General features: G+C 37.0%; 2 protein-coding genes and 1 long non-coding RNA gene across 6 annotated transcripts in view; 1 reads left to right on the top strand and 2 right to left on the bottom strand.

Annotated features, from left to right (window-relative positions):
- LOC101803217 (macrophage mannose receptor 1) overlaps positions 1-8,759 on the bottom strand; it is a 34,302-nt gene extending 25,543 nt beyond the window's left edge. For 3 of the 4 annotated variants that reach the window (XM_038174251.2, XM_038174252.2, XM_038174253.2), the window contains exons 1-6: positions 8,565-8,759; positions 6,141-6,539; positions 5,459-5,632; positions 3,677-3,841; positions 2,759-2,872; positions 345-491 (exon numbers count right to left, since the gene is read on the bottom strand). In XM_038174251.2, the coding sequence (XP_038030179.1) occupies positions 345-491; positions 2,759-2,872; positions 3,677-3,841; positions 5,459-5,632; positions 6,141-6,539; positions 8,565-8,634 (1,069 nt within the window). In that variant the 5' untranslated portion in view covers positions 8,635-8,759. The remainder of the gene's footprint in view (positions 1-344; positions 492-2,758; positions 2,873-3,676; positions 3,842-5,458; positions 5,633-6,140; positions 6,540-8,564) is intronic. The other variant, XM_027450679.3, reaches the window with a different exon arrangement.
- On the top strand, positions 1,100-6,134 carry LOC140001613 (uncharacterized). Its single transcript, XR_011807024.1, has 3 exons — positions 1,100-2,488; positions 5,037-5,141; positions 5,966-6,134. It is a non-coding gene; the product is annotated as an uncharacterized lncRNA (long non-coding RNA).
- Positions 8,760-10,368: 1,609 nt separating the features above from the next.
- LOC106015064 (macrophage mannose receptor 1) overlaps positions 10,369-24,206 on the bottom strand; it is a 36,932-nt gene continuing 23,094 nt past the window's right edge. The window contains exons 22-29 of the mRNA XM_027450681.3: positions 23,387-23,489; positions 21,581-21,810; positions 20,170-20,335; positions 16,796-16,942; positions 15,513-15,629; positions 13,919-14,086; positions 12,096-12,125; positions 10,369-11,484 (exon numbers count right to left, since the gene is read on the bottom strand). Coding sequence (XP_027306482.2) covers positions 11,243-11,484; positions 12,096-12,125; positions 13,919-14,086; positions 15,513-15,629; positions 16,796-16,942; positions 20,170-20,335; positions 21,581-21,810; positions 23,387-23,489 — 1,203 coding nt within the window. The 3' untranslated portion in view covers positions 10,369-11,242. The remainder of the gene's footprint in view (positions 11,485-12,095; positions 12,126-13,918; positions 14,087-15,512; positions 15,630-16,795; positions 16,943-20,169; positions 20,336-21,580; positions 21,811-23,386; positions 23,490-24,206) is intronic.

Below are 24,206 nucleotides of genomic sequence, written 5' to 3'. Positions count from 1 at the left end.
ACTAGGATGTACAGTCTTGGTACATCTGTGATAACACATGGGTTAGATCATTGCGTCTGGAATCATGTATGAATTAAAAATTGCATGAATTAAAAATTGCATGAATTAAAAATTGCTTATGTGGTTCCTAAGTTTCAGGAACATTTCCAATATTTAAATGTACTTGGTTTAAGAAATAAAACATGCTTTGTTCTGTTCTACTCATCAAAGCAGTAGACAAAGCAGTTTCACATCAAGTGAAAATGACTTTTTTTTTTTTTTTTTCTTTTTTAAGTAGCCGTGGAATTTCATCTAAGTGACACAAATTTTGTTTTTATCAAAGGTTTTCTATTTGCTTGACATACCTGATGGAAGACTGAAAGGATCCAATGTGAAGTTTTCCTTTTTACAGATATAGCCAACTTTCTTCTCACATGGCTGGTTTTCCCATTTAGCATCTCTTCTGGGATTTAGTACTGCACAGAGTTTCTCAGGCTCAGGAGAAGGACTTCCTTCATAAAGTGAAAAACAAATTATTTTTATGTAGCACAGGTTTTATGTCAGCAGCTGAAAGAACAATTTACTTCCAGCCTTTTCATGTGTCAATTATAGACTCATGACTTCATTGCTACATTTATTTTTCTACTGCAGATAAGGAAATGTAATTTAAAAGTACCCATCAAAACATTTTTTTTCGATGCTTGTTGCATAATTCACATTTTCTGCCATATCTGATTGCAGAATTACAGTCTCAAAAATATGATGGTCCTATAAGTTTTGTGAAAGTTGTCAGTTTGCACAAAAGAGAGACTAAACTTAGAGCCCACACTGATGGAAATGGTGCAGCAAGTTCTCTCCTTGTCCCATTGACCATTTAATCAGCCCGTACGTGAGTGTCAGCCATAGATCCATTAAAAGTCATCAAATGTATAGCTCACAACCAGCTGCAGCACAGCTAATGCTCTTGCCCAGTCAGTAGATACTGGACAGAAGACCCCTTCCAGACACTGAAGGGGTATCTGATACTGCCATGGTAGTGATGCTGCACTCAAACTGTAGGAAATCAGAGCTCATGGTTTCATAACTCATGAAACATCTTGTTTTGTGTACATTTTGCAGTCAGTACCCTGTTATACTAATAGAACTAATTAGTAATGAGCTTAAAGCCCTAAGTCAAAGGACACCGTTTGAGCTAATATTTTGGAGCAGGAAAACAGTAAGGCAGCGTCTTTTCTTAATTGATATTCAGGTAAGGAATTTTTCAGATGCGAAGAGAGAAAAATGTTCTTCAGAGTAAGAGCCATGATCTGCTAGTGATAAAAAGAAGTTTCAAAAAATGAAAATTAGAATTCTAGGTCTGTATTATAGAACAAAACCAAGTTCATTGAGTGAATATTATTTAAAAAAAAAAAAAAAAAGAGAGAAAATGTAAAAAGAAAAATTAACTGATCTGTGAGATCTGTTGTCTAGCAGTTGAACAGAGAGTGATGTGAATTGATCAAAGTCCAGCAGGGTATGATTCTTCTTTGTGGGAGCATGTTAAATGGTTTCAAGTTCCTACAACTGTGTTCAGTGGAGCACAAAAACCATAATATGGAATTCCTAAAATATAATAACGAATCAGTTGGATGAGACATGCCAAATCACAAAATGGGAAAGCAAATCTCCCTGTTTCCACATTGCCCTTGCAGGGTAGTCTTTCCTTTGTATGTTAGCTTCCAGTCCAGCATCTTTCAGCATTGTGCTGGAATGAAAAATGTCCACTCAGGCCCTTCAGAAAGGTCCTTTCTGCATGCCCCCTCAGTGAGAACTGCAGATTTGTTCCTTGCTGCAAGCAAGGTCTTCTCACATGCCCTTCTGCTGGGTGCATGTCTCTGCCCCGCCTGCCTCTGCGTCCTGCCCTCCAGGAGGTTCTCTAGGACCACTGTGTTAGGGGAATGAGCAGTGTTCCTCTTCTCACAGAGGTTCATAGTTCAGTGAGTCTCTCCTCTCACAAAAGATACAATTTACAATAGTTATGCATTAAACTGGAAATATATAGTAGTCATTTTGTCTGGATACAGGAACTCCAGGGTGTGGGCTGCTTAACCTGAGGACCAGCTTCTCCTCTTCTCTGCAAGCCTGAAGGGATTTGACTAGAGGGTAGAAAACCCTCTATCAGGCTCAGTGGCACTGAGCTTTCCCCCCATTCTTTGTGCCAGACAAAAACAGGTGGTGCAGGGGAGCCTTTGAGACGTAAGGAGAGCCAAAAGATGGACTTAGTAAACGAACATTCGGCATTTGCTGCACACTGCTACCATGACAACCAGCAGGAGATCTTCAAAGACAAACTGCCAGTGCTGTGAACTCCATTTACAGCCTTTCTCGAATTTTAAAGAGGAGACTAGAAAGGAAGAAAAGTGTAGGAGGCGAAGGGAAAGGCTGATGTTCGGACAGCTGAGTCCTTGCAAGCAGCAAGGTCTGATAACCCTTATGTGAGCTGGAGACATGGGTTTTAGCTCGCTTGAAGGTAAGTATGGTATGCTACAACTCAGCGCTTTTCACTTTAGTTACATCTGGTAGAGCATAAGTTTATTTAACCCTTCTGTTAGAAACTCCTTTTGATACACAGTGAAAAAAAAAATCATCATTCTCAGTTTTTTAATCTCATGTCTCATAAACCTTTCAAACTTAATTCATTGTATTCATGGGGAATACTACAGTTCTGTAGTTAATATGCATTCAACATTCTGTCAGGAATGATTCATTCAAAAATCTGTTAACAAAATAAGATTACAACCTGTTGCCCAGTTTAAGTATCTGAAAGGAAAGCCACCGCTCCACTGCCAGCCGCTGTTGAGATTCAGACTGTTAAGCCCAATCCAGAGGGGGGATCTCTTGCTGTCAATCAGATCTAGGTAACCAAAAGAGTGGGAATTCTCATCACATTTGTTATGAAATGCTCCATGACCTCAAGTTTCAGAGGAGGATAATAAATGTCTGTTAGTGATTTCCAAGTTCAGCACAGAATCTGTGTTTACTAGTAATAAATTCAGAGACTTTATTCTGCAGGTGAAAGGTAGAGCATGGGAAAAGATTAGTTGACATATTACTTTATCTGAATTTAATATTATTCTATGGTTGTATGTAAGCAATAAGCCCTAAAAAGGGGCTTACTGAATTGCAACTGTTAACATTTACAAGTTTAGTAAAGTTTGGTGAAATTAATTCAGGGTCTTCATTCTACAGAGTCCATGCATAAAGCCACAAAGTCTTTATGCAGATTTTCACTGGTGTTTTGTACAAAATTTTTATGTTATTTTAAAAAATCTGTTTTATTAGGTCTACAAAAAGAATACTGATTTCTTAGTACAAAAGTCATATATTGACTATCTACTATAATGATTTTGTTATAAGGTTCTTTTCTTGGACTGGTATGTTCATATGTACTGAATTTGATCCAAATCTTGCTTAATTAACTGGAAAATTTTAAATTATTTGCAAAGAATAATAATAATAAAACTAATCTTAACTGACAACTCCACAGCTTTTATAAGTTCCACTTTTTAAAAGTGTTACTTACAGTAATGTCAATACTTTCCTAGCAGTGGAAATGCTAATAATAATTTAATTATTCATTGTGATGTGATTAAAGCACCAAAAGATTTTTAATCAGACAAAAACTCCTTGACACTCTTTTCATTGCTTGTTTGCTCACCTCTAAGATACATTTGCTCATGTATCTCTGTGACACTTAGCAGCTCTGCATTCTGTTGTTGGCAGCTCTTCCTTGCTTGGTGCCATGTGAGAGCTGACTGGAAGTTTATCTGGTAGTAGGTTCCTGTTAAAGGATCTACACTCCAAAATTTGTCATTGTCACTGCCTGTGTGAGAGAAAAGATATTTAATAGTGCAGTTTGTTAGAAATATAAAAAATGTTATGAGAAAATTTAACTACAAATTTACTTGTGAAATTATATCATTCTAAACAAGCCTAAACCCCTAAAACCCATACTTTTCAGTTAGTGTGCTCTTTATTAAGTAAAAGAGGGTTTGCTATTGACATTAACAGAGATGATCTTTTATCCTTCATTTACAAATTTTCTGCCAAATCTGATACTCTTCAGGTTAAAAAAAAAAAAATAAAGCAATAAAGCAAAACTACACCTTAGCCATTATCTACTCTGAAAATCTTTTCAGATTTTCAGAAGCTCATAAGCTATATCTGAATTAATTCTTCTCTGAAATACAGCTGAAATGCAAAGATTTTCAATGATGGAAACTTTACTCTTTAAGTTATGTCATCATTTATTTTTTTTTAAATTTTTTTTTTGTACATCCTGTTTCTATTCTTTGTGGGTCACTAGAACTTAGAAATTGTCTTCTGGGAGCTTTTTCTTAGCAAAACTGATCTCCGGGTATTTGCTAATACACTGTGATTACAACTTCCCTTAGATTTTTCTTTTGTTAAGGAAAATAAGTTGGATTTCTTGAACCATTCTTCAGGAAAAAAAAAAAAAAAAAAAAAAAAAAAACAGCTTTCCTATTTTTTCTATTGTTTTTCTTTCTTGCTAATCCATTTCAATATTTAACATTCATTTTGAATTGTAGACTCAGGTATTGATGACAATGTCCAACAATTATATAATGCCAAATACTTCTTGTTTCCCAGTTTGTACAGGGAGGGTGTACAGGGCCTCTTTTAAGCTATTGTGTGTAATATTGCACCAGGTAGTCATCTTCAGTAATGTCAGTGAAAAAGATGGTGGTGGTTGTTGGCTGATTATGAGCTGAATCTTGTTTCTCCTATCTATCAAAATGACAAATTTGATTGAAAAATGAGTCTGTGGTATAACACTGAAATATTAGGCAGTATTTTCATTATTTTCAGTAACGCTATATTTTGCTGTCCTTCAGAGTCTGTTCTCAGATGCACATACATTTATCTGTTGGCTTTCAGTGTAGCATGAAGCAAAGCAAGGGAGAAGCCGTCACGTGGGAAACTTTACAGGGGAAAGGCTGATGATGCAGCTCTTCCAGTAAGACCTGTGAACCAATCTTCTTCCTTTTTGTTTTCAGAAAACAAACTATCTTCCCATGGACTGTAGACCAATACTGTCATGCAGAATAGAGATTTGCATGGATGGAGACAGTTGTACTACCATTACCACAAATAGCAATGAGGTAGGGAAAATTAAAGACTGTGAGTAGCATCTCTATTTTGAGATTTGGCTAAATGTGGTCATATTTAAAACATATTGGTATTTTCTCAGGTATTAACTACTGATGGACATACCCAGACAACTTCAGTTTGACTGTAGACTCACAGGAGATGTATTTTGTTTCTTCTGTAAGGAAGATTATGTCATGGCAACACATCTTTTAGTAAAATAAAGCCACCACAAGAAGTTTCCTTTCCATGTTTGTAACAGCATTTCAGTATTGATGTATTTACCTAACAACGCTGTGTGATAACACCTATTTCAGCATTTGAGACTTACTGACTGTTGGACAGAATCCGTACAAGTGATCCACTTCGAAGTCAGGTGTTGTTGCACACCAGAGCAAGCCATCTGACCGGCCAGCAGCCGTGCACCCAGTGTACCATTTACCATGGAGTTTGAAAGGGAAGGCACATGGAGCTCCATTGGCATTTCCTAGCAGTGTAAACAGATCTGAGGGGACAAAAGAGAAATGATAATATATGTATAGGAATCTCTATTTTCTGAAAATATCTTGTGTAACAGAATGGTAGCATGTATAGAATTATTTCCTTATGTTTACTATTGGCAAAAACCTTAAGGATTTTTGTCTTTCATCCAAGAATGATAATACAATTTCACTAGTACTAGTAAACTGCTTTAGTTTATTTAATTAAGCTTGTTTAATTAAATAAAGTGCTTAGAATAAAGCTAATCACTAAAATAACTTAGAACCACCTTTGCTTTTAAAGTAAAGAAATAGAAGAAAAAAATGATTTTATTATTTTTTTTTTTTTCACTCTGTAGCCAAGCACCTCTGCGTCTCTGGATGGAGGAATGGCAGCTTGAGTGTGTGAACTGATCATCCAACATTGCTTCAGGGGGAACAGCTGCTAAGACTAAGGGGAGCAGAAATAAAAGAAGTCTGTGATGGCAAACAAGTGAGAACATGACACTGTCAGGATTAATCTTCAAACATTACCTTCATGGCCTTGAGAACACAAGTCATCCCTGGTTCCATGGATCTTCCATTTATTTGTTGTACCTGACACCTTGTTCAGTACAATATTGTCTTTTCTCTTTTTGCCAGCACTGAGAAACAAATCTTCCCCTTGGATTGCCAAGCTTGCATTTCTGCACTCCCATTTTTGGAATTCACTTTTCTTGTTGCAGGGATACAAAGAAATTTTAGCCTGGTCTTGCTTGTAAGGCACTCCCAGACATTGTGCAAATGCCATGCTCATCACCTGCTGGTCAGACACCCATCTGAATTTTTGTAATTCACTATTTTTGTTGCAAGCAGCTGTTGTGACTTCATGAGATCTCTGAGCAGTTAAGCACTGTTTGCTATCCCCATTGTATATTAAAAATATTTTATCATCTGTAAAACAAAATAATCAGAATTAATGTATTTATGGTGAACATATTATGAGGGACCTTGTAAGGAGAGATATGTATTTTGTTGACAATTCTATGCTAATCTCCTGACTCATGTCAGAAGACAAAATTTGAGTCACTTTTGTCACATCAGACAGCATTTTCAAGCCTTTTCTTTCTTTCTGGTAAGGAAAAATAAATGCATCTTATATAAATATAGTGCAGAGCAATAACAATACATAAATTATATTATGACGTAGCTTCAAAAATATCAGTACAATAGAATTTTCATGAGTATACTGGATTTTGTTTTTCCACATCCGTGATGAAATATACATTTCTTTCAAGATTTCTAAAAGAGGCCTCACTGAATATTCAGAAGGCTGCCATCACTTCCTGCACATACATTTCCACCAGACTATAATTGTGGTTAATAAAGCTAATAAGTTAAGTTTATTTGACCTTTGCCTTCTGTAATTGCTGTGTTCTGTTTTGTTTGTTTGTTTGTTTTTCACGTGACCTTTGTTTATTTGATTTTTGTTTGTTTGTTTGGGGTTTGTTTGTTTTTTAAGGGTGAAAAATTATGACTTATTACCTTGCCCTCTTCCAGTATCCTCTTAGTAATTCATTTATCATCAGAAATCAATACATATAAACACAACCAAATCACTCAACAATTGTTACAAGAACCAATACTGGGCAGTATATAGAGATACCAGGCATGTGTCTGTGCATTCCTGTAACATCTTTCTATTTGTCCAAGAGTAACAGCACAACAGAATATGCAATACCCTTCCAAACACTAAAGTAAATTCCTAAGCTAGGGACAGGATGTTAGGGGCACTGTCAGTGTCGAACTGTGAGCAGAATAGAAAGTGCGGGAGAAATTTTGATTAATGTATTTATGACAATTCTTGTTATATCTGTGTTCAATATTCTCTCTCCACAGAAGGTCCTGTGTATTTTTAACAGCTTTGTAATTTATGAAAGTTTCACTTCTTCAAATCTGGATTCAGAATTACAACACAGTTTCTTCTTTCCTTTAGTTTAGTTTTAGTTTTTTACAGTTTTCAGTTTATTTTTATTATAAGTTTATTTTATAAGTTTTATACGTTTAGTTTTTTATAAGTTTTATCTTATATTAAATCTTTTAATTATTACAGCTTACTACTTAAGTGCAAAGTGTAATATACAAAATTTCAGCCATTGCCCTCATAATTGAATCATATTGGGTCTAATAATAGGAATTCTCACCAATAATTGTGATGCTTGTGATTGGGCCATCACATGGGGTTGGCCCATGTGATCTGGCAGAGTGCAGGGTAGACATCCTTTTTTCACTGGCTGGTGCTGGCACAGCTCACATGACACAGTATCTGCTTTCAGAAGCTGTAATTCATATCCTGATCCTCCACAAATTTAATGAATTGAAGGATGGATAGGGAAAATATCCTTGAACCTTATCACTATTTTAACGTCAAAAGGGAAAGCCAGCTGAAGTCTGTTCACAGTCAGCTACAGAGCATTCACTGCATCTCTTTGCCTTACAGTAAAGGTTGCAGTGGCTATTCCTGGGCCATTCTTGACTCTGACCTTTACAATATTTTTTCAGTTGCCCCAATATTATAGCACAGACTCCATTGCTTCTTACACATTGTCATCCTAAGGACCCGATATACACATAAAGCACTCTTTCATTCTTTACGCTTTCTTATTTTTCACAACTCTTTCCATTTACTTCACATAGTAGACATACCCAGTAATTAAGATGCATCCAAAAGAAATCATTAACTGAATGCATGACTGTCTTGACTTCTGACTCTTAGCTTTGTCCTACCCAGACTTTTCCTTTCTCTTTAAAAGTGAACCAGTATCTCTATCTGTATTGATTGTAACTCCAGTTAGGATGAATATGAAATAAAGGATAATCAAGCTGCATGAAAATCTTAAAGAGCTTAAGAAATGAGCAAGAGAACAAAAGCTTCTACTTTCACATGCATTTTTGCAGAGGATAAAGAATGAAACTCACCGAGTGTCTGAAAAGCAGTATGAACGAAAGAGAGGAAAACTAAGACTGTAGAAAAAGTCAAGGGTTTCATTCCTTTCTTCTTATTCACAAAAAGATGAACAGAAATTCATTGTTGAAGTAATGATCCAAAAGAGTTGTTGGTGCTGGGTCCTTCTAAAACACTTCCTTGGAGAGTTTTAATTGAAAGAGAAAACTCTGGGCTGTAAATAAGGAAATATCCTGTCACGTGTGGTATTTTGAATTCTAAAACGATTACAAAATTCAAACTTTGCATCTGAAAATTAAGTTTCCTTCCATTCAGATGCAAGTGACTAAGTTTGAACAGTTTGACATAATTCTGCTATTTTTTATTGTTATTGTTGTTGTTGTTATTATTATTTAATTATTGATTTTTCTTCTCTGGGATATTTACTTTAAATCTCATGCCTGTGAAACTGAGAAAAAAAAAAAAGTTCTTGACCAGGTGTACAGGTATATGCAGGTATATATAGCAGGTCACTGCAATAAAGGATGTATTTAATTTGGCTTGCCAAGCATTGCTAACTATCACAGTGTGAAAAGTTAACTGGAACAAGATGATTTAATTTTGGTTGGAAAGTTGACAAAGAGAATACTATGTACATACATTCATTTTGTCTTCAGGTTATCAATGGGTGACACTACTGTGTCATAATTTCATGTGAATTTGACTCAGGAGAACCAATGCAAATTAGACAAATCTTTACAAATCTTTCTGCTAATTGATGATTTTGACAACAAAACAGATTGAAAGCTACCTTTCAGAATTACTTAATACATAAAATATGAATGAATTTTAACGCTTAAAATTCATTCTTTGCACCATGTGTGAGACAAGCAAAAAGAAATATTCTCAAAAAAAAAGAAAAAAAAAAGCTGTAGCCCTTTCTTAAGCAGAAATCAATTCTAGCTATGTGGCAAAAAAATATATACATTATTTTTTTTGAAGGAAAAAGATATTCAGCAAAAATTACCTTTAGAATTTTGTCTCAGTTTTCATAGCTTTATTATGAAAACAAATCCCCCAGTATATTCTGCAAGAGTGATGCATCACTTTATGTAAGACTTGATGAAATCCATTTACAGAATATAGGGTCTTGCAGAACTGTGTTAATGATATCAGCTATCAAAATACCAAAATTATAAATCATGTTATTAGCTGTTATATTTATGGTTTTGTTTTTCTTCGTCTGTTTACTCTTCATTTGCCTTGGCTTTATCACTAGCCACCAAAGAGTGCTGGATTCAGTTCAATGTCAGTATTTACAAAAACATAAACATTGGTACATTTTCTAACTTTCATGAAGGAAAATAAATAAAAAATTGTAAGATCAAGGGGACTGACAGTAAAAATAGTTTTAGCACAGAATGCCCTTCATTTCCTGGCCTCTGAAATATTTTCTTCTTGACTTCAATATCCATCAACCACCAATCCAACATCATATGAATCTCTCCTTCCCAACAACCTCACCTGTACAGTTTCTATGCACTTCTTAAGGGTCTGTTTTTACCAGAGGACTTCCTTAAGGTCTTTCTTTTTTTTTTTTTTCTTTTTCTTTTTTTTTTTCTTTTTTTTTATTTTTTTATTTTTCCCAGTCTTGCGTAGACAACATAGAATAAACAAACAGCACAGTACACATGATACACTACCAAGATGTTGTTCTTTGCCCCACTGCCTTACTGGCCTGAACCATCTGAGGTTAAGCATGAATACAATGTCCTATCATGAGTTGAATTGTCAGAGAGCTGGAGGTTACGAGAAGGCATAGAAAAATGAGATGTCAAGTGAAATAAAACAGGAAAGGATTCTTCCAGCTTTATTTGGCATTCACATTATTTTATAGTTTATTTACATTTATTTTTATTCTGATGCCTTGTTCATGTTTCTGTGTTTCCTTATAATCTTATAACGTACATGACTCATTTGGTCACCAATTCATATAACACAGTTGAGCATTAGCATGCTAATTCAACAGCACTGAAGTATTATTATGTAAGATATAGATCCTTTATTGATATAATGTAATATTTAATTGATGCAAAATGTCCATTGTCAAAGAATATCACTAATCTAAACTGAAGCTCTGAAACTCCATGAATGCAGGACAAATATTTCACTTATAGCTACAATATTATGACAAGAAAGGCAATATGGCAAGTTACAATATTATGGCAATTTTATTTGTTTAGTGTGTAATAAAGGTGTGATAATGGAGGAAAGCAATTCATGTAAATCTCTGGTTATTCCAAACACCATTTCATTTGAGTATCAGTATGCACCCTCAAAAGGCAGGCTTTGGGGCTGAGTGGTGTCGAACGCTCAATGTGTATCTGTACTTTGTTCTGTGTGTGATGGTGCCACAGATCTCTAAAAAAAAACAAACACTAGGTTATTGATCCATATCTTTTAACTCCAGATACACACTGGATCTTCTATTTGTCATGCTTGTTTACTTAGCGATTTTACACAGTACTCTGAGTCTTAGTCCTGAGAGAATGTCTTGAAAAGCATAGAGCAATAGTCCTTCATCCATACAAAAGGAATAATTGCTACTTTAGTTCATAATGTAAGCTGGTGTATGTAACATTTACTATGACTTCTTTTGTTCTGGCTAAATTATTTTTTAAGCTCGACTTTACAGTTTAGCTATGTAATCACATTAGATGATGCTGTGTTCATCTTTTTCTTTGTTGCTGGCAGGATCATTATCATCGTCCCCTCCAGGTAGGTTACTGCTGTGCTCTAGCAGTGTGCTATATTGCCTCACTGCTCGTTGAGTCTCCCTTTGGTTTTTGATCTTGAATAAGAAATAAGCCATGAAACCCATCGCTACTAAAATGATGACGACCAGAGTAAGTATCCAAACAGTGCTCTGACCATGTTCTTTGTCTTTTTTGGCATCTGTAAATGAATACAAAGTTATTAGAAGCGTGCCTATTAGAGCCAAAAATATGTAGACTACTGGACTAATTTTCCCCTTAGTTACTGTGGTGTTAATCAGGAACCCATGTTTATGAAGGAAGTGGAATTTAACTTCCAACATCCCCTGGCCTTCTTCAACTGCTCTCTTGAGGCAAGTATAGGAAGTTGACAAAGAAGCTGTGGTTGTTAAGGTGTAAATACGCTCACATGCTTTTTTAGGATGAGAGCTGTATTAAAAATCTATCGCGGTGTCTGTGTGTCAGCCCCCTCACAGACATTAGAGCATATGAAGGAGCAAAGAGAGGGTGATCAGTTTACCGAAGCATTTAGTTTTCTTGGGATGCTGTGTGTGTCTTCTAGGTACTGCTAAATCATTATGGCAATTAATTCAATGGCAACTAAGTAAACTAAAAACATAAATAAATATATAAACCAAATATATGTATATTTCATAAATTTTATATTTCATGAAATCATAATCATATGAAATTATAAAAAATCATAATTTCATAAATTCAATACATTAAAAAAATACAAGTGTTTGTTTACATGTCACTTTGAAGTTATTGGGAAGGAAAAATATAGCCTACCTTTCATATTTGCAGTTACTTTAAGAATAGCTGTCAAAGAGAAAGACAGATGTTTTGTCAAAATTACATTCCCATCCTGACAGACCATTTTCAGCTAAAGATCTGGTAACCTGCACACCAAGGTTACTTTAACGCATCTTCTAGAAACACATTTGTTAAATTAATAATGAAAATGTGTGATTGATTTCAACCTGATATTCAACGTATGAAACTACAATGTTTTGCATTTCAAAGCCTCCTTCTTGACCCTTTATTAGTAACCAAATAATCTCCAAGCACAGATAGCTCCTGACTGCATCAGGCTGGCTTTCCCTTCCCCTCTGGCTGATAAATCTTGTCATTGTTGGGTCTGCACATCAGCAGATGGGAACAACTTGATCAAATGCTAAGGCTATAGGACAATTTTCCTGTACAGCACACGGTTCCTTTGAGACCCAGCAGATTTTTAATTCACTGTAATCCATTTGCATCTGTAATTACATTTATCAGCTCAAGCTTTCTTATGCAGTTTTTCCCAGCTGTGCAAAGAGGGCGCTGTCTGCAAGATATTTCTCCGCACACTGGACAGTGCAAGCTGGGTGCAAGCTGGCCTATGGCCTGAGCATTTCAGTGCAGCAAGCAAAAGGAGCTGTGCAGCCACAGAAGAAGCACAGCACAACATTAAGCTCTGGCCTGTTCATGGGCAAGGACGAAATACAACTGTTAAATTGTCCCTTGGGAGGATGCAGGGCTTGCTGTGTTGTTAAGGGTGCTTATTCAGAAAGAATGTTCTGCTGGAGAGCCTGGTGTCAAGGGAATATTAAGGGAATATTATCAAGGGAATATTATCAGCACTTTGGCATGGCACTTAAGGGCCACTCCTAATCAAACCCTCAAAACAAATTATGTGTAGATCCTGAGTTTGTGCTTTCTGATATAACTGGTAACAAGGCATTACCTTCCTGTAGTGTCTTTTTCTCTAACTACCCAAAGAAAACTTGAAGTTGCCCTAAAAGAGGAATTTTCCATTTCAGAAAATGCTCTGCCACTACCAAAGCATGTACAGCTGTTTGCCACACCAGCTGCAGCTTTGCTCTGCTAGGAGAAAGGACAGAACCTCAGAAATGTGCTGAAGCTTGGGGGTTGCGAAATAGGGCAGGAAATTGTACTTTAAAAAAAATAATAAATAAATCTTTTTCAAAATTAACAGTTGAACTCAAAAATACCACATGGCTGCTTGGCTCACTATATTCTGATATTTCTACTTCCTGACCAAAGCAGATGGTGCTCAGTTACACAGAAACACAACATTAAAAAAATAAATGCTAACCAAAACACTTCAACTATTTTCAAAGGTCACTATACGTGCTCTGGATTCTGCTTCCGTTCTGTTATTATTTAAATGAAATTGCTTCATCCATCTCTTGCTGGAACAGCATGTAACAGTGCAGCAAGAGGAAGAAAAGCAAATAATTGATGCAACTCTTGTTCCATAGAACAGGAATTAATGTTACCAGGAAAATGCGTGTGCATGTTGGAAGGGAGAAAAACCACAGAGGAGCTTAAACATTTTCCGGAAAACATTGATAATCTTTGGTTACTAATTGAATATTCATTACAGAATGTGAGAAAATCTGAAGTTATAAAGTAATAAAACATGAACAGTACATACAGCTCTATGTATTTGTAATATTTTTGGCTGAACGTTGAAACAAGTGATAGGATAAGTCTGTAAATAGAGCATTTTATTTGACATAAATTGTGGGTCTTTTGTAGTAAATTATATTATTACTACTGAAATAAAGCCATAACCATCAAGAGCAATTATTAAACAAGTCACTTACTCTTTGGTTTCTTACAAATAAACCCTTTTTCAGAAGAGCAAGGAATGGCACTCCAGTACCCGGAGGAGGCAGAAAGTTGCACGCAGTAATCAAGCTGTTCCATTGAGGGCTCTTCTTCACCCCAGTTGACAAAGTCAAAGGCACTGTTGTCTTGCCAAAGCAGCAGCCCTGGTGGTGCAAATGTTAGTAGCAATACTAATAGTTTCACATCAAAGATCTTCACTAGTGTTATTTTTCCTCTTCAAAAATCCCCTCTGTGGTTATTTTCTAATGCATTTTATTTCTCTCAATTCTCATCTTAAAAAAAATATAATTGCATTTCAGCTTTATGATTTATGGATTTGCTAATCATAACACTTAATTTACATATCTCCATGTTTTCTTGTCTAGTGGACTATATTTTCAAACAGAACTAGAGTTCTATAGTTCTATAGTTCTCTAGAGTTCTAGAGTTCGAGTTCTACTTTTCAAAGTAGAATTAGACTTTTTCTTTTTTTTGACCTTCTAAATTCTTTTTTCAGCAGCACTTGCTGAAAATTAAGGAACTTTTATTGCAAAGCTTGAAATACACTTATTTAAAATTAAAATATTTATGTTTAGCATAAGCTCTAAAATAAAAATATTGAATTATCAATGAGTTAAACAGAATCATAAAAAAAATTCTTTCTGAATGATTGTGGGCTGAAACTAATGTTGTGTTTTGTGTGTGTGTTTTTTTGTTGTTGTTGGTTTGGTTTGGTTTGGTTTGGTTTGGTTTGGTTTGGTTTGGTTTGGTTTGGTTTTTTTTTTTGCAGTTACATGTTTTTTACTGGATGATTTCTCTGGTAGCCAGTAGCCTAATTTTCTCCATTCAGAGAAGTGTGATGGAGCTCCAACCAGACACCCACAGTCCTTTCAATGGGTACTGCCCGGCCAGGAGAAGGTGGGGCCTGCTGAGATGCATTCCCAACTGGAGCACAAAGCAATCAGGGAGGGCATTGCCTTCTTGCAGACCAGGAGTGGGAGACACATCGCCAGGGAGGGCTAAGGATAGAGGGAATGATCAATGGTATGCGTCAGGGATAGGTATCTTCTGTGAAGTCTTGGTTACATGGCAGCCAATTAGCAGCCGTGCAAAATTGTCACGGATTACAGCACTTCCCAATCAGTGGAATTTAGGAATGAGGCCCAGTCATTGTCTCAATTACACATTGCATCCTACATTCCCATAGAATAGTGTCTTTTGTGTTTTGCCTCTTGAGAGATATTCCCAACACCTATCCACACCTTTGCTACTAAACCAGATATACAATAAAAATATTGGAATGGAGGCAGTGCCCATGCTGGCAAGAAGGCGCATCCCCTCTGGTGGATCCAGAGAATAGCCAAGATCCATAACTGAAGCCAAGCTGACTTCTTTTCTACAGCCTTTCACACCTATTGGATAAACCCACACACTTCCAAGAGTTTTTAAATTAGTATGCTATAAATCTATTTTTGTTTGGTTTTAACTACCTTTTACCTTGAATTAGTTCCTCAAAAGCAGCAATACATTGTATTTCTGTTCATTTCATGAATCCTATTTGTGATTATATGTAGAAATACAAATATTTACCATCTGCATTTCTGTATATTCCTATCCAAAAGCCACTGGTCTTGCTTGTGTATAAGTCTGCTTGTTCTGCTAGAAAGTTTGATTCAGCCAAGTCTTCTACAGAAGCCAAGGTGCCACCTATCGCACATAAGAAAACAAACAGAAGATGGTTGGAGATATGCCTTGCTGTAGAAGTCATCCAAAGTTTCAGCCTTTGACATAGGACAAGATTAACTATAAAAACTCCTTCCTGACAGTAGGAGTAAGCAAGGGTTTAAGCAGAGACTGCTTAAAGCACAGACTGTGAGTCTGTAATAAAAAACATGAAAGCACAATAAGGATGGCAATTTTGAAACACCAGGAAAAAAAATAAAAAAAAATAATAATAAAAGAGCACATTATTTTTCAAGTGCTTGGATAATATTTTTGTTATGGATGGTTATTATAGATTGTTATTTATTTCTTCTTCATGACCTTGACAGGTTATTATGTAGCAGGTAAAACTGCACAGCAAGCATGTTTGTAATTCAAACTAGGATTAATTTTTCTGAAAGTGTTTGCAAATTACAAGTGCTGGAGGAAGAGGGCTAAGAGGATCTAATGAAGTGAAACAGGACACATTTAATTTGGACAGCATAATGTTTCTTTTTCTTTTTCACAGCCTTCTGAAGACATGGATGATGTACCTGGCTACCAGACAATTCACCAGTGTGGGTGGAGGACGGACAAAGCTCATGGTCTTGGCCAGGTCCAGACACCTCCAAGAGGAGGGAAGAAAGCATCCCCTGGCTCTGCAGGCTGCCAGGGAGCCCATCGCTGGTAAAGCAAGGGCTGTCAGGCAGTACTTGCAATCCTTTTCAGATCACACAGCCCGAGTTAAAAATAAATGATTGCTATTATAACACTTACTTTTGTCCTTTCATAGGAAGAGATACAGAAAAGAAGAGATACAGCCAGAAAGAAGTTCACCTACTTTAAAATCTCACTAAAAGTAGAAATTTTGTGAATAAATATAATATATATATTTGTAAGCAAAGATTACAGTGTTAGAACTAAACACAGCTGGTAAGGGGAAAAAAAAAAAAAAACACAAAAGAAAAAAGAAAAAAAAAGAAAGAAAACAAAACAAAAATCTGATCACCTTTATTTCAGTGTAAGTGAAATTTTATATAAGCATATATACATATGTGTGTACATACGTATATACACATATGTATAGATATTGCAGTAGTTTTCAAGACTTTTAAAATGTGATTTTCTTTTCTATGTCAAGATTGAAATTTCATTTGAGTAAAACTAATTACCTGACTGAATGCATTGAGTCACAGACTGAGCCCAGCTCATTTCATTGGCATTGAAATAATAGCAGTAGCTTCGGAAAGTAATCCAAGCTATGTGATCAGATTCAGGACACTTTCCAATATCCTGTGGCGGATCAGAAGGAAGTATACCTAAAAGAAATGTGATATTATGGATGCTTTCATTCAATAGGCACTGCAGTTTTTCAGATATGAAATCGAGTTTATAAAAAAACAAAAACAAAAACAAAAACAAAAACAAAAAAAACTCTTAAAACTACTTAAAGTATTCTAAGTATTCTGAATTACTAGAATTATCGGTGACTATGGGGAGAGTGATAAGGAGCAGAACTGCTCAGTTGCAGATAAGCAGTTCAATATGAGCCTGAACTCTTCAGTGTTACCAGTTAAATGAAACTTGGGCTGCCCAAAGAATATATGGGTGTTCAAGTTTTTTAATTTCAGTTATTTCTTATGACCGTCAACTTCATACAAATAAGAGATACAGTAAAAAGAATAAAAAAACTAGAAAACTAGAAAACCCTCAAGAGTTTCAAATAATTTGATTTTTAATGAGTTACCACACAAATCATAAATAACTAAGGAAATTTCATAGAATCATAGAATCATAGAATATCCTGAGTTGGAAGGGACCCTTAAGGATCATCAAGTCCAACTCTTGACACCGCACAGGTCTACCCAAAAGTTCAGACCATGTGACTAAGTGCACAGTCCAATCTCTCCTTAAATTCAGACAGACTCGGTGCAGTGACCACTTCCCTGGGGAGCCTGTTCCAGTGTGCAACCACTCTCTCTGTGAAGAACCCCTTCCTGATGTCCAGCCTAAACTTCCCCTGCCTCAGCTTAACCCCGTTCCCGCAGGTCCTGTCACTGGTGTTAATGGAGAAAAGGTCTCCTGCCTCTCGACACCCCCTTACGAGGAAGTTGTAGACTGCGATGAGGTCTCCCCTCAGCCTCCTCTTCTCCAGGCTGAACAGGCCCAGTGCCCTCAGCCGTTCCTCATACGTCTTCCCCTCCAGGCCTTTCACCATCTTCGTAGCCCTCCTCTGGACACTCTCCAACAGTTTCATGTCCTTTTTATACTGTGGTGCCCAGAACTGCACACAGTACTCGAGGTGAGGCCTCACCAGCGCAGAGTAGAGCGGGACAATCACCTCCCTTGACCTACTAGCGATGCCGTGCTTGATGCACCCCAGGACACGGTTGGCCCTCCTGGCTGCCAGGGCACACTGCTGGCTCATATTCAACTTGCTGTCTACCACGACCCCCAGATCCCTCTCTTCTAGGCTGCTCTCCAGCGTCTCATCGCCCAGTCTGTACGTGCAGCCGGGGTTTCCCCGTCCCAGGTGCAGGACCCGGCACTTGCTCTTATTGAACTTCATGCGGTTGGCGATCGCCCAGCTCTCCAACCTATCCAGATCCCTCTGCAAGGCCTTTCCACCCTCAACAGAGTCCACAACTCCTCCAAGTTTGGTGTCATCAGCAAACTTGCTCAAAATACCTTCTATTCCTACATCCAGATCGTTTATAAAAATATTGAAAAGTACCGGCCCTAAAATGGAGCCTTGAGGGACCCCACTGGTGACCGCCCGCCAGCCTGACGCAGCCCCATTCACCATAACCCTTTGGGCCCTGCCCGTTAGCCAATTGCTCACCCATCGTATGATGTTTTTATTTAGCTGTATGGTGGACATTTTGTCCAGTAGGATCCTATGGGAAACCGTGTCAAAAGCCTTGCTGAAGTCCAAAAAAATCACATCAGCTGGTTTCCCTTGGTCCACCATACGGGTGATCTTCTCATAAAAGGAAATCAGGTTAGTTAGGCAGGACCTACCCTTCACAAACCCATGCTGGCTGGGACCAATGACTGCTTTGTCCCCCAGGTGCGCCTCAATAAGTTCGAGAACCATCTTCTCCATGATTTTACCAGGCACTGACATGAGACTGACAGGCCTGTAATTGCTAGGGTCTTCTTTCTGACCCTTCTTGAAAATCGGCACAACATTTGCCAGCTTCCAGTCTACCGGGACCTCTCCAGATTCCCAGGATCGTTGAAAAATAATTGAGAGAGGTTCCGCGATGATGTCCGCCAGCTCTTTCAGCACCCGGGGATGAATCCCATCCGGACCCATGGACTTGTAGGGATCCAGGTGGAGTAGCAAATCCCGCACACGTTCAGGGTCGGTTGGGAGTTTGTCATCCCCACCGTCCTGGTCCTCCAGCTCAGGGCACCCTGGGTCCCGAAGCCCATCATCGGCATTGAAGACAGAGGCAAAGAAGGCGTTAAGCATCTCTGCTTTGCCTATGTCATTGTCTGTGAGGAGACCTTCCCTATCAAGGAGCGGCCCTATGTATTCTTTAGTTCTCCTTTTTCCAATCTAATCTAATCTAATTTCCAATCTAATATTCTCCTTGAGATAATTCTTACATAAAGTTTCTAAACAGTTTGACAATACATGAAATAATTGGAAGCTCATTGAGTATTTGTGTAGAAGGTTCACATTTTCCCACAATCAATGACATTATGGGGTGAAACAGTGAGTACAGTTTCAGTCAGTACATACATTTTAAAGTAAAATGAAAGTTGCAAATGAATGGAGATGAAGCTTAGAACATGTCCTGGAGAAGAAATTAAAGCTGAACTACACTAAAACAGCTCAAAAGAATCTCTGAATTTCCATTAACTCTGTTACTACAGCTAACAGCAGTTGACCTAGGACAAATGAAGGACAAAAAGTTCCCATCCTAGAGTTTGCCTGTGTTTTAATTTGTAGTATTCCTCTGTGAGGTCCATAGAAACACTGTGAATTAAGAACTTTTGTTTCAGCCTGTAACAGACTTTATTTTTCTAATACTGTCATACATGATCAGCAGTCACCAGACTTCCTATTTTATTAATAACCAAACATAACTAGTCCTCCTTTCCCCAGTTTTTAGAATACAATAACAGTGAAGCTGGTATTGAACACTACTTACATTGAAGGAACAAAAATTATTTTATATTTCATGGGCTTTATTGGCTCTAATCCTTCCCACAAAATCTCTGTCAGCAAAAAGTTTCATGTTTTATACTCTAAAGCAGTAAAAAGTTTAGTATTCTCACAATCTGTGTTTCCTGTCTGCCTGCAGCATTGAAATCCTACTGCATTTATCACCCGAGTCCAATAAAATGGCAGGATCTTTGCCCGTGAATAACTTCTTAAAAATAAAACATTGTTCATGCAATACAAAGGTATTGACACTGCACACACAGGGTTATTATTCTGTAATATTTACTTAAAGATATGTACTTTAGTTGAAACAGATCCAGCAAGATTTCTTCCTTAAAACCAAATGTCATCATCCATCAATCATCTTACCCTCAGACATTTTGCAGACAGGAAAATGTTTTTCATTACAAGGTGCTGTTTTCCAGGTCCCGTGGACACCTAGGTAGACACAGGCTTTTTTCTCTTTTGGTTCTCTGTAGTGCCAATTAGAAAAATCAATTTTCCTTTTATCAGTCCATCTGTAATATCCGTAACCCTAAAATTGAAACAGACTTTTTAATATATTTTTTCTACACTGTAAACTCAGATAAGCTGATTTATAAAATGCACCTTCTTGCAATGATATTAGAAGCTCAGTTTGTATTTCTGTGCAAGCCCTGTTAGAACATTAATCAAATTCTAATTTGATTAATATGTAAAAGCAATGTAACAGTACAACAGCAGAACACCACCCATGAAGGTGTTTTGAAAGCTAAATGGGGCTTCCCAGGTACTTCTGGTGCTCAGTCCCTTGCTGGGCAATGTTGTGAGGTAGAATCACTGTTGCAGAAGAGTCAGGTCACCACAAAGAGTAACGTGAGCACCAGGAACACAAAGCCTGTAGAGAGTTCAGGGGAACTGGAGCTCTGAAGCTGGCTATCAAACGAGGACTCTAAGCTCAAGTACAGGTTGCAGGAGAAACATCCAGGAGTAAAACACAGCTGTTACTATGAGAATCTCAGAAAAGTGGAAGTTTCTTAGGAGCAAAAGAACAACACAGGAACAGAAGCCTTAAGTGTCAAAAGGACAAGTACACAAGCTCCTGCTGAGCTCAGCATAATCAGAGAAAGATCACTGCCAAAGGAATGGGAAGAAGCTCAGAGTCTCACTCTGCACCAGCAGGGCCAGCTCATTTATTTAGAAGTCTGGTAAGATGATGTCTGGTGATCTAAACTTGATCACAATGGAATTTTGACTGCTTTATAAACCACATTTCTACAACTGTTATATCAGCCAACTTTGATGTTAAGTGTACTTAAACACTAGTATTTGTTTTGGATAGACATCTCCTGTGGAGTTCTGCAACTGGGAGGATCTACATCAAGCATTTATTGCAAGGTCTCCATAGGGATACTGTGTTTCAAACATGTTTTGCTATGTTATATATCAATGCAGAAACAAAATTAGTAAAAAAGGAAAGAAAAAAAAAACACTAGTAAAGAAAATCATTACTGATGGAAGAACTAATTTTTAATATCAATGTAATTTATTTAGCTCAAAGATGCAATAAAGTACAGTAAAGATAGTACGTAATGTAAGTACATTGGACAATTTCATTCATCAGAGAAGCTGAGACTCATTTTGGCACTCAGTCACGGAGCTGACAAGTTAAAGTTAAATAAGTTAAATAAAGTTAAATGGACCCCCAGTCCTAGGTCCCTATTCGTGCTACAAATCTTCCTTCTGATAGTAATCCAGCCATAGCATTTAACCACATCACCCTTCAACTTATTAAACTTACCGCATTACTTTTGAGCCCAATCCATAAGGGCTCTCCATATGGCACTGCCTGCAGCAGCAGGAATATATTACTGTAATAATCTAAAATGCTGGCAAGATCTGAAGATTTCTCTTTGCAGGCTTTTCTTGCTTCTTCCCAATTCATTTTAGAAGGAATAATCAAATAGCTGCTGTTACTATAATGGACAAAATCAAAATCTGGAGCAGTTGTGGAATGAAAGAGTTCAGGCTCTGCAGGAAAGAGATATAGATTTGAGAGGAAGACAAGAAAACCTTTAAGTAATAGATTAATATTGTGTGGCAACATAAACATCAAGTAAAATATTTTGTATTTAAAATGCAGGACACACTTTAATGGTAACAGAATTGTTTGTAACTATAGTTATATACTATAGTTACACTATAGTCTACTATGTATAGTGCACTATAGTGCATTCAGAGATTAGGGAGAAGCAGAGGAAGTGTTGTGCATGTTTGTGGACATACACTCTCACCAGATAAAATATGTGAATACTCGTCACACAGGAATTCTCCTCCTATCTCTAGGTTCCCTTCCTGCAGTGCAGGTAAAAGCATGGTGCAGAATCTCCATTCCACTTGAGTTTAAAAATAGGATCAATTTGGGGATCAAATCAACAGGAACAAGTTTCATTCTAAGTCTAAGAAGACTCTACTGCTTCTTTTCAATGAAGAATAAAATGAAATATATATGTATATATATATATATATATGTATGTATATATATATAATTCTGCCTTAAATGTGGAAGGAGAAGACAAAGACCTAGAAATGATGATGGGTGCAGAAAAAGGACATACATGTTCATGTGGTATTGAGAATGCCCTGGAAAGTGTTTCTGCTAGTGATGCCTTTGTGTAGCTTTCTGCACTTGCATGGGACAGAGCCTGAAGCATGTGGTCCAGATGTGCCTTCTTCCTGTATTTTCAGTTGCAGAACATGACTTGCTACCTAGCAGTTCCCATTTCTCTTCCTGCAGACTCTGCAGTGTAGCTATGTTCCGGATGTGTCTCCCACCCTGAGGATATGTGAAGAAAACTGGAGCTTTTGCCCTTCTGATCCTTAGTCTTGTGTTACAAAAGCATTGCTAGGGAGTGTAACTGACCTTAATTAACACACACACACACACACACACACACACACACACACACACACAATCTCCTCCCAAGGGAATATGTGATATGTGTGAGGAAGGGTTTTTGGTAAGAGAGAAGGGCTGATGTCTGGAGGTGGGGGTGGCTTTTGCTGTATTGTAAAGCTAGCTGAGATACCTATGTACCTATGGTGGGTGTTATTGATGGACTTTTCTCCATGCTTTCTATTTACATTTACAAAATCACCTTATTCAGATACATATATCTGGGCCTGTTGACTATCTCACAGATGGCTAAACTCCTTTTTAAGTCAACAGATAAAAATGGGATTTTGAAGGCATGGGTCTTCTAACCTGTGTTAGATTAATCTCATCCTTCAGGATGAGATGAATCCTGCCTTCAAAGTGTCTACCTGTCATGTGCAGGCACCAGATCTAAATGCAGATCTGACGTGTAGGTGTATTCAGACTCTGTGAATGCTGTGTATGTCGGTGGGGAGAGGCCACAAAGCAAAAACTTTTCTGTGATCCTTATCCTAGAGAAGGTTTCATATCTGGAATTCTTGAGTTGGGAAAGGATCCCTGCTTCCTTCACGCCAATTGCTACAGACACAGACAGGCAATTGTAACTGAGGACTTGTACACTCACATTGTTCAGTAAGTCTTCCAAAAAAGAAGATGAAAAATAAAACTTACTGCTGTCCATCTGGCAAACATAACTTTTGTTGTCCTGACAGTCAGTGTTTTCCCAGCGCCTTGCTTCATTTACAGATCTTTTTGTCATGGCAATACAGTCAATCTAGGGAAAAATTGAAAAATAAAGTTATAGTAGATAAAGAACAAAATGTCTGGCAAATTAACAGAGGAAGTTCTGAGGAGGCCAAATTAATAGCTTTCTTCTCTGATTTTTTTTTCTTTTGTTCTACTGTGTAATTTATTGGAAAAGAAATGTATCATGGTTTACATCATAAGCCAATGTATTTTCCCTGGCAGATTACTGTAGGAAATTTTGTCACATTACTAAAATTTCTTGAAGTGCACCAAAGCTATTTTTGCTATATGGTTTATGGTAATCAATACTTAACTTGTTGAACTTTCATTTGGATTCATGCTGTCAAGAAGAAGTAATAAAATGAAATAAGAAACCCAGCACATTTAGTAGAATTTGTATTTTCAGTTAATATATCACAGATATTAATATAATGTATTTCATGTTAATATATTTTATATTAATAGAATGTTTTCATTTAAATCTCCTAAATCTAATAATTCTAAATAAGTCTAACAGTAATTATAGTAGAGCATTCTTTTTCTGCAGTTCTAAACTTCTGCAAAGGGATGACAATAAGTTTACATGTATATTCTTAACAGACCTATTAATCACTGGGTACATCTTTAAAGACTTGATCTCTGAAATATTATTCATTTTTTTTCTACTTAAAGACATTAAAGTATAGAGATCCTAGCTGAGAGAATTCAGAATTCAGGCCAGTTACACTAAGTTAGAGGATATTAT

This window comes from Anas platyrhynchos, chromosome 2 (assembly GCF_047663525.1).
Source record: "Anas platyrhynchos isolate ZD024472 breed Pekin duck chromosome 2, IASCAAS_PekinDuck_T2T, whole genome shotgun sequence".
Taxonomy (NCBI): Eukaryota; Metazoa; Chordata; class Aves; order Anseriformes; family Anatidae; genus Anas; species Anas platyrhynchos.
The sequence above is the reverse complement of the archived record's forward strand: the minus strand, read 5'-3'. Positions and strand labels throughout refer to the sequence as shown.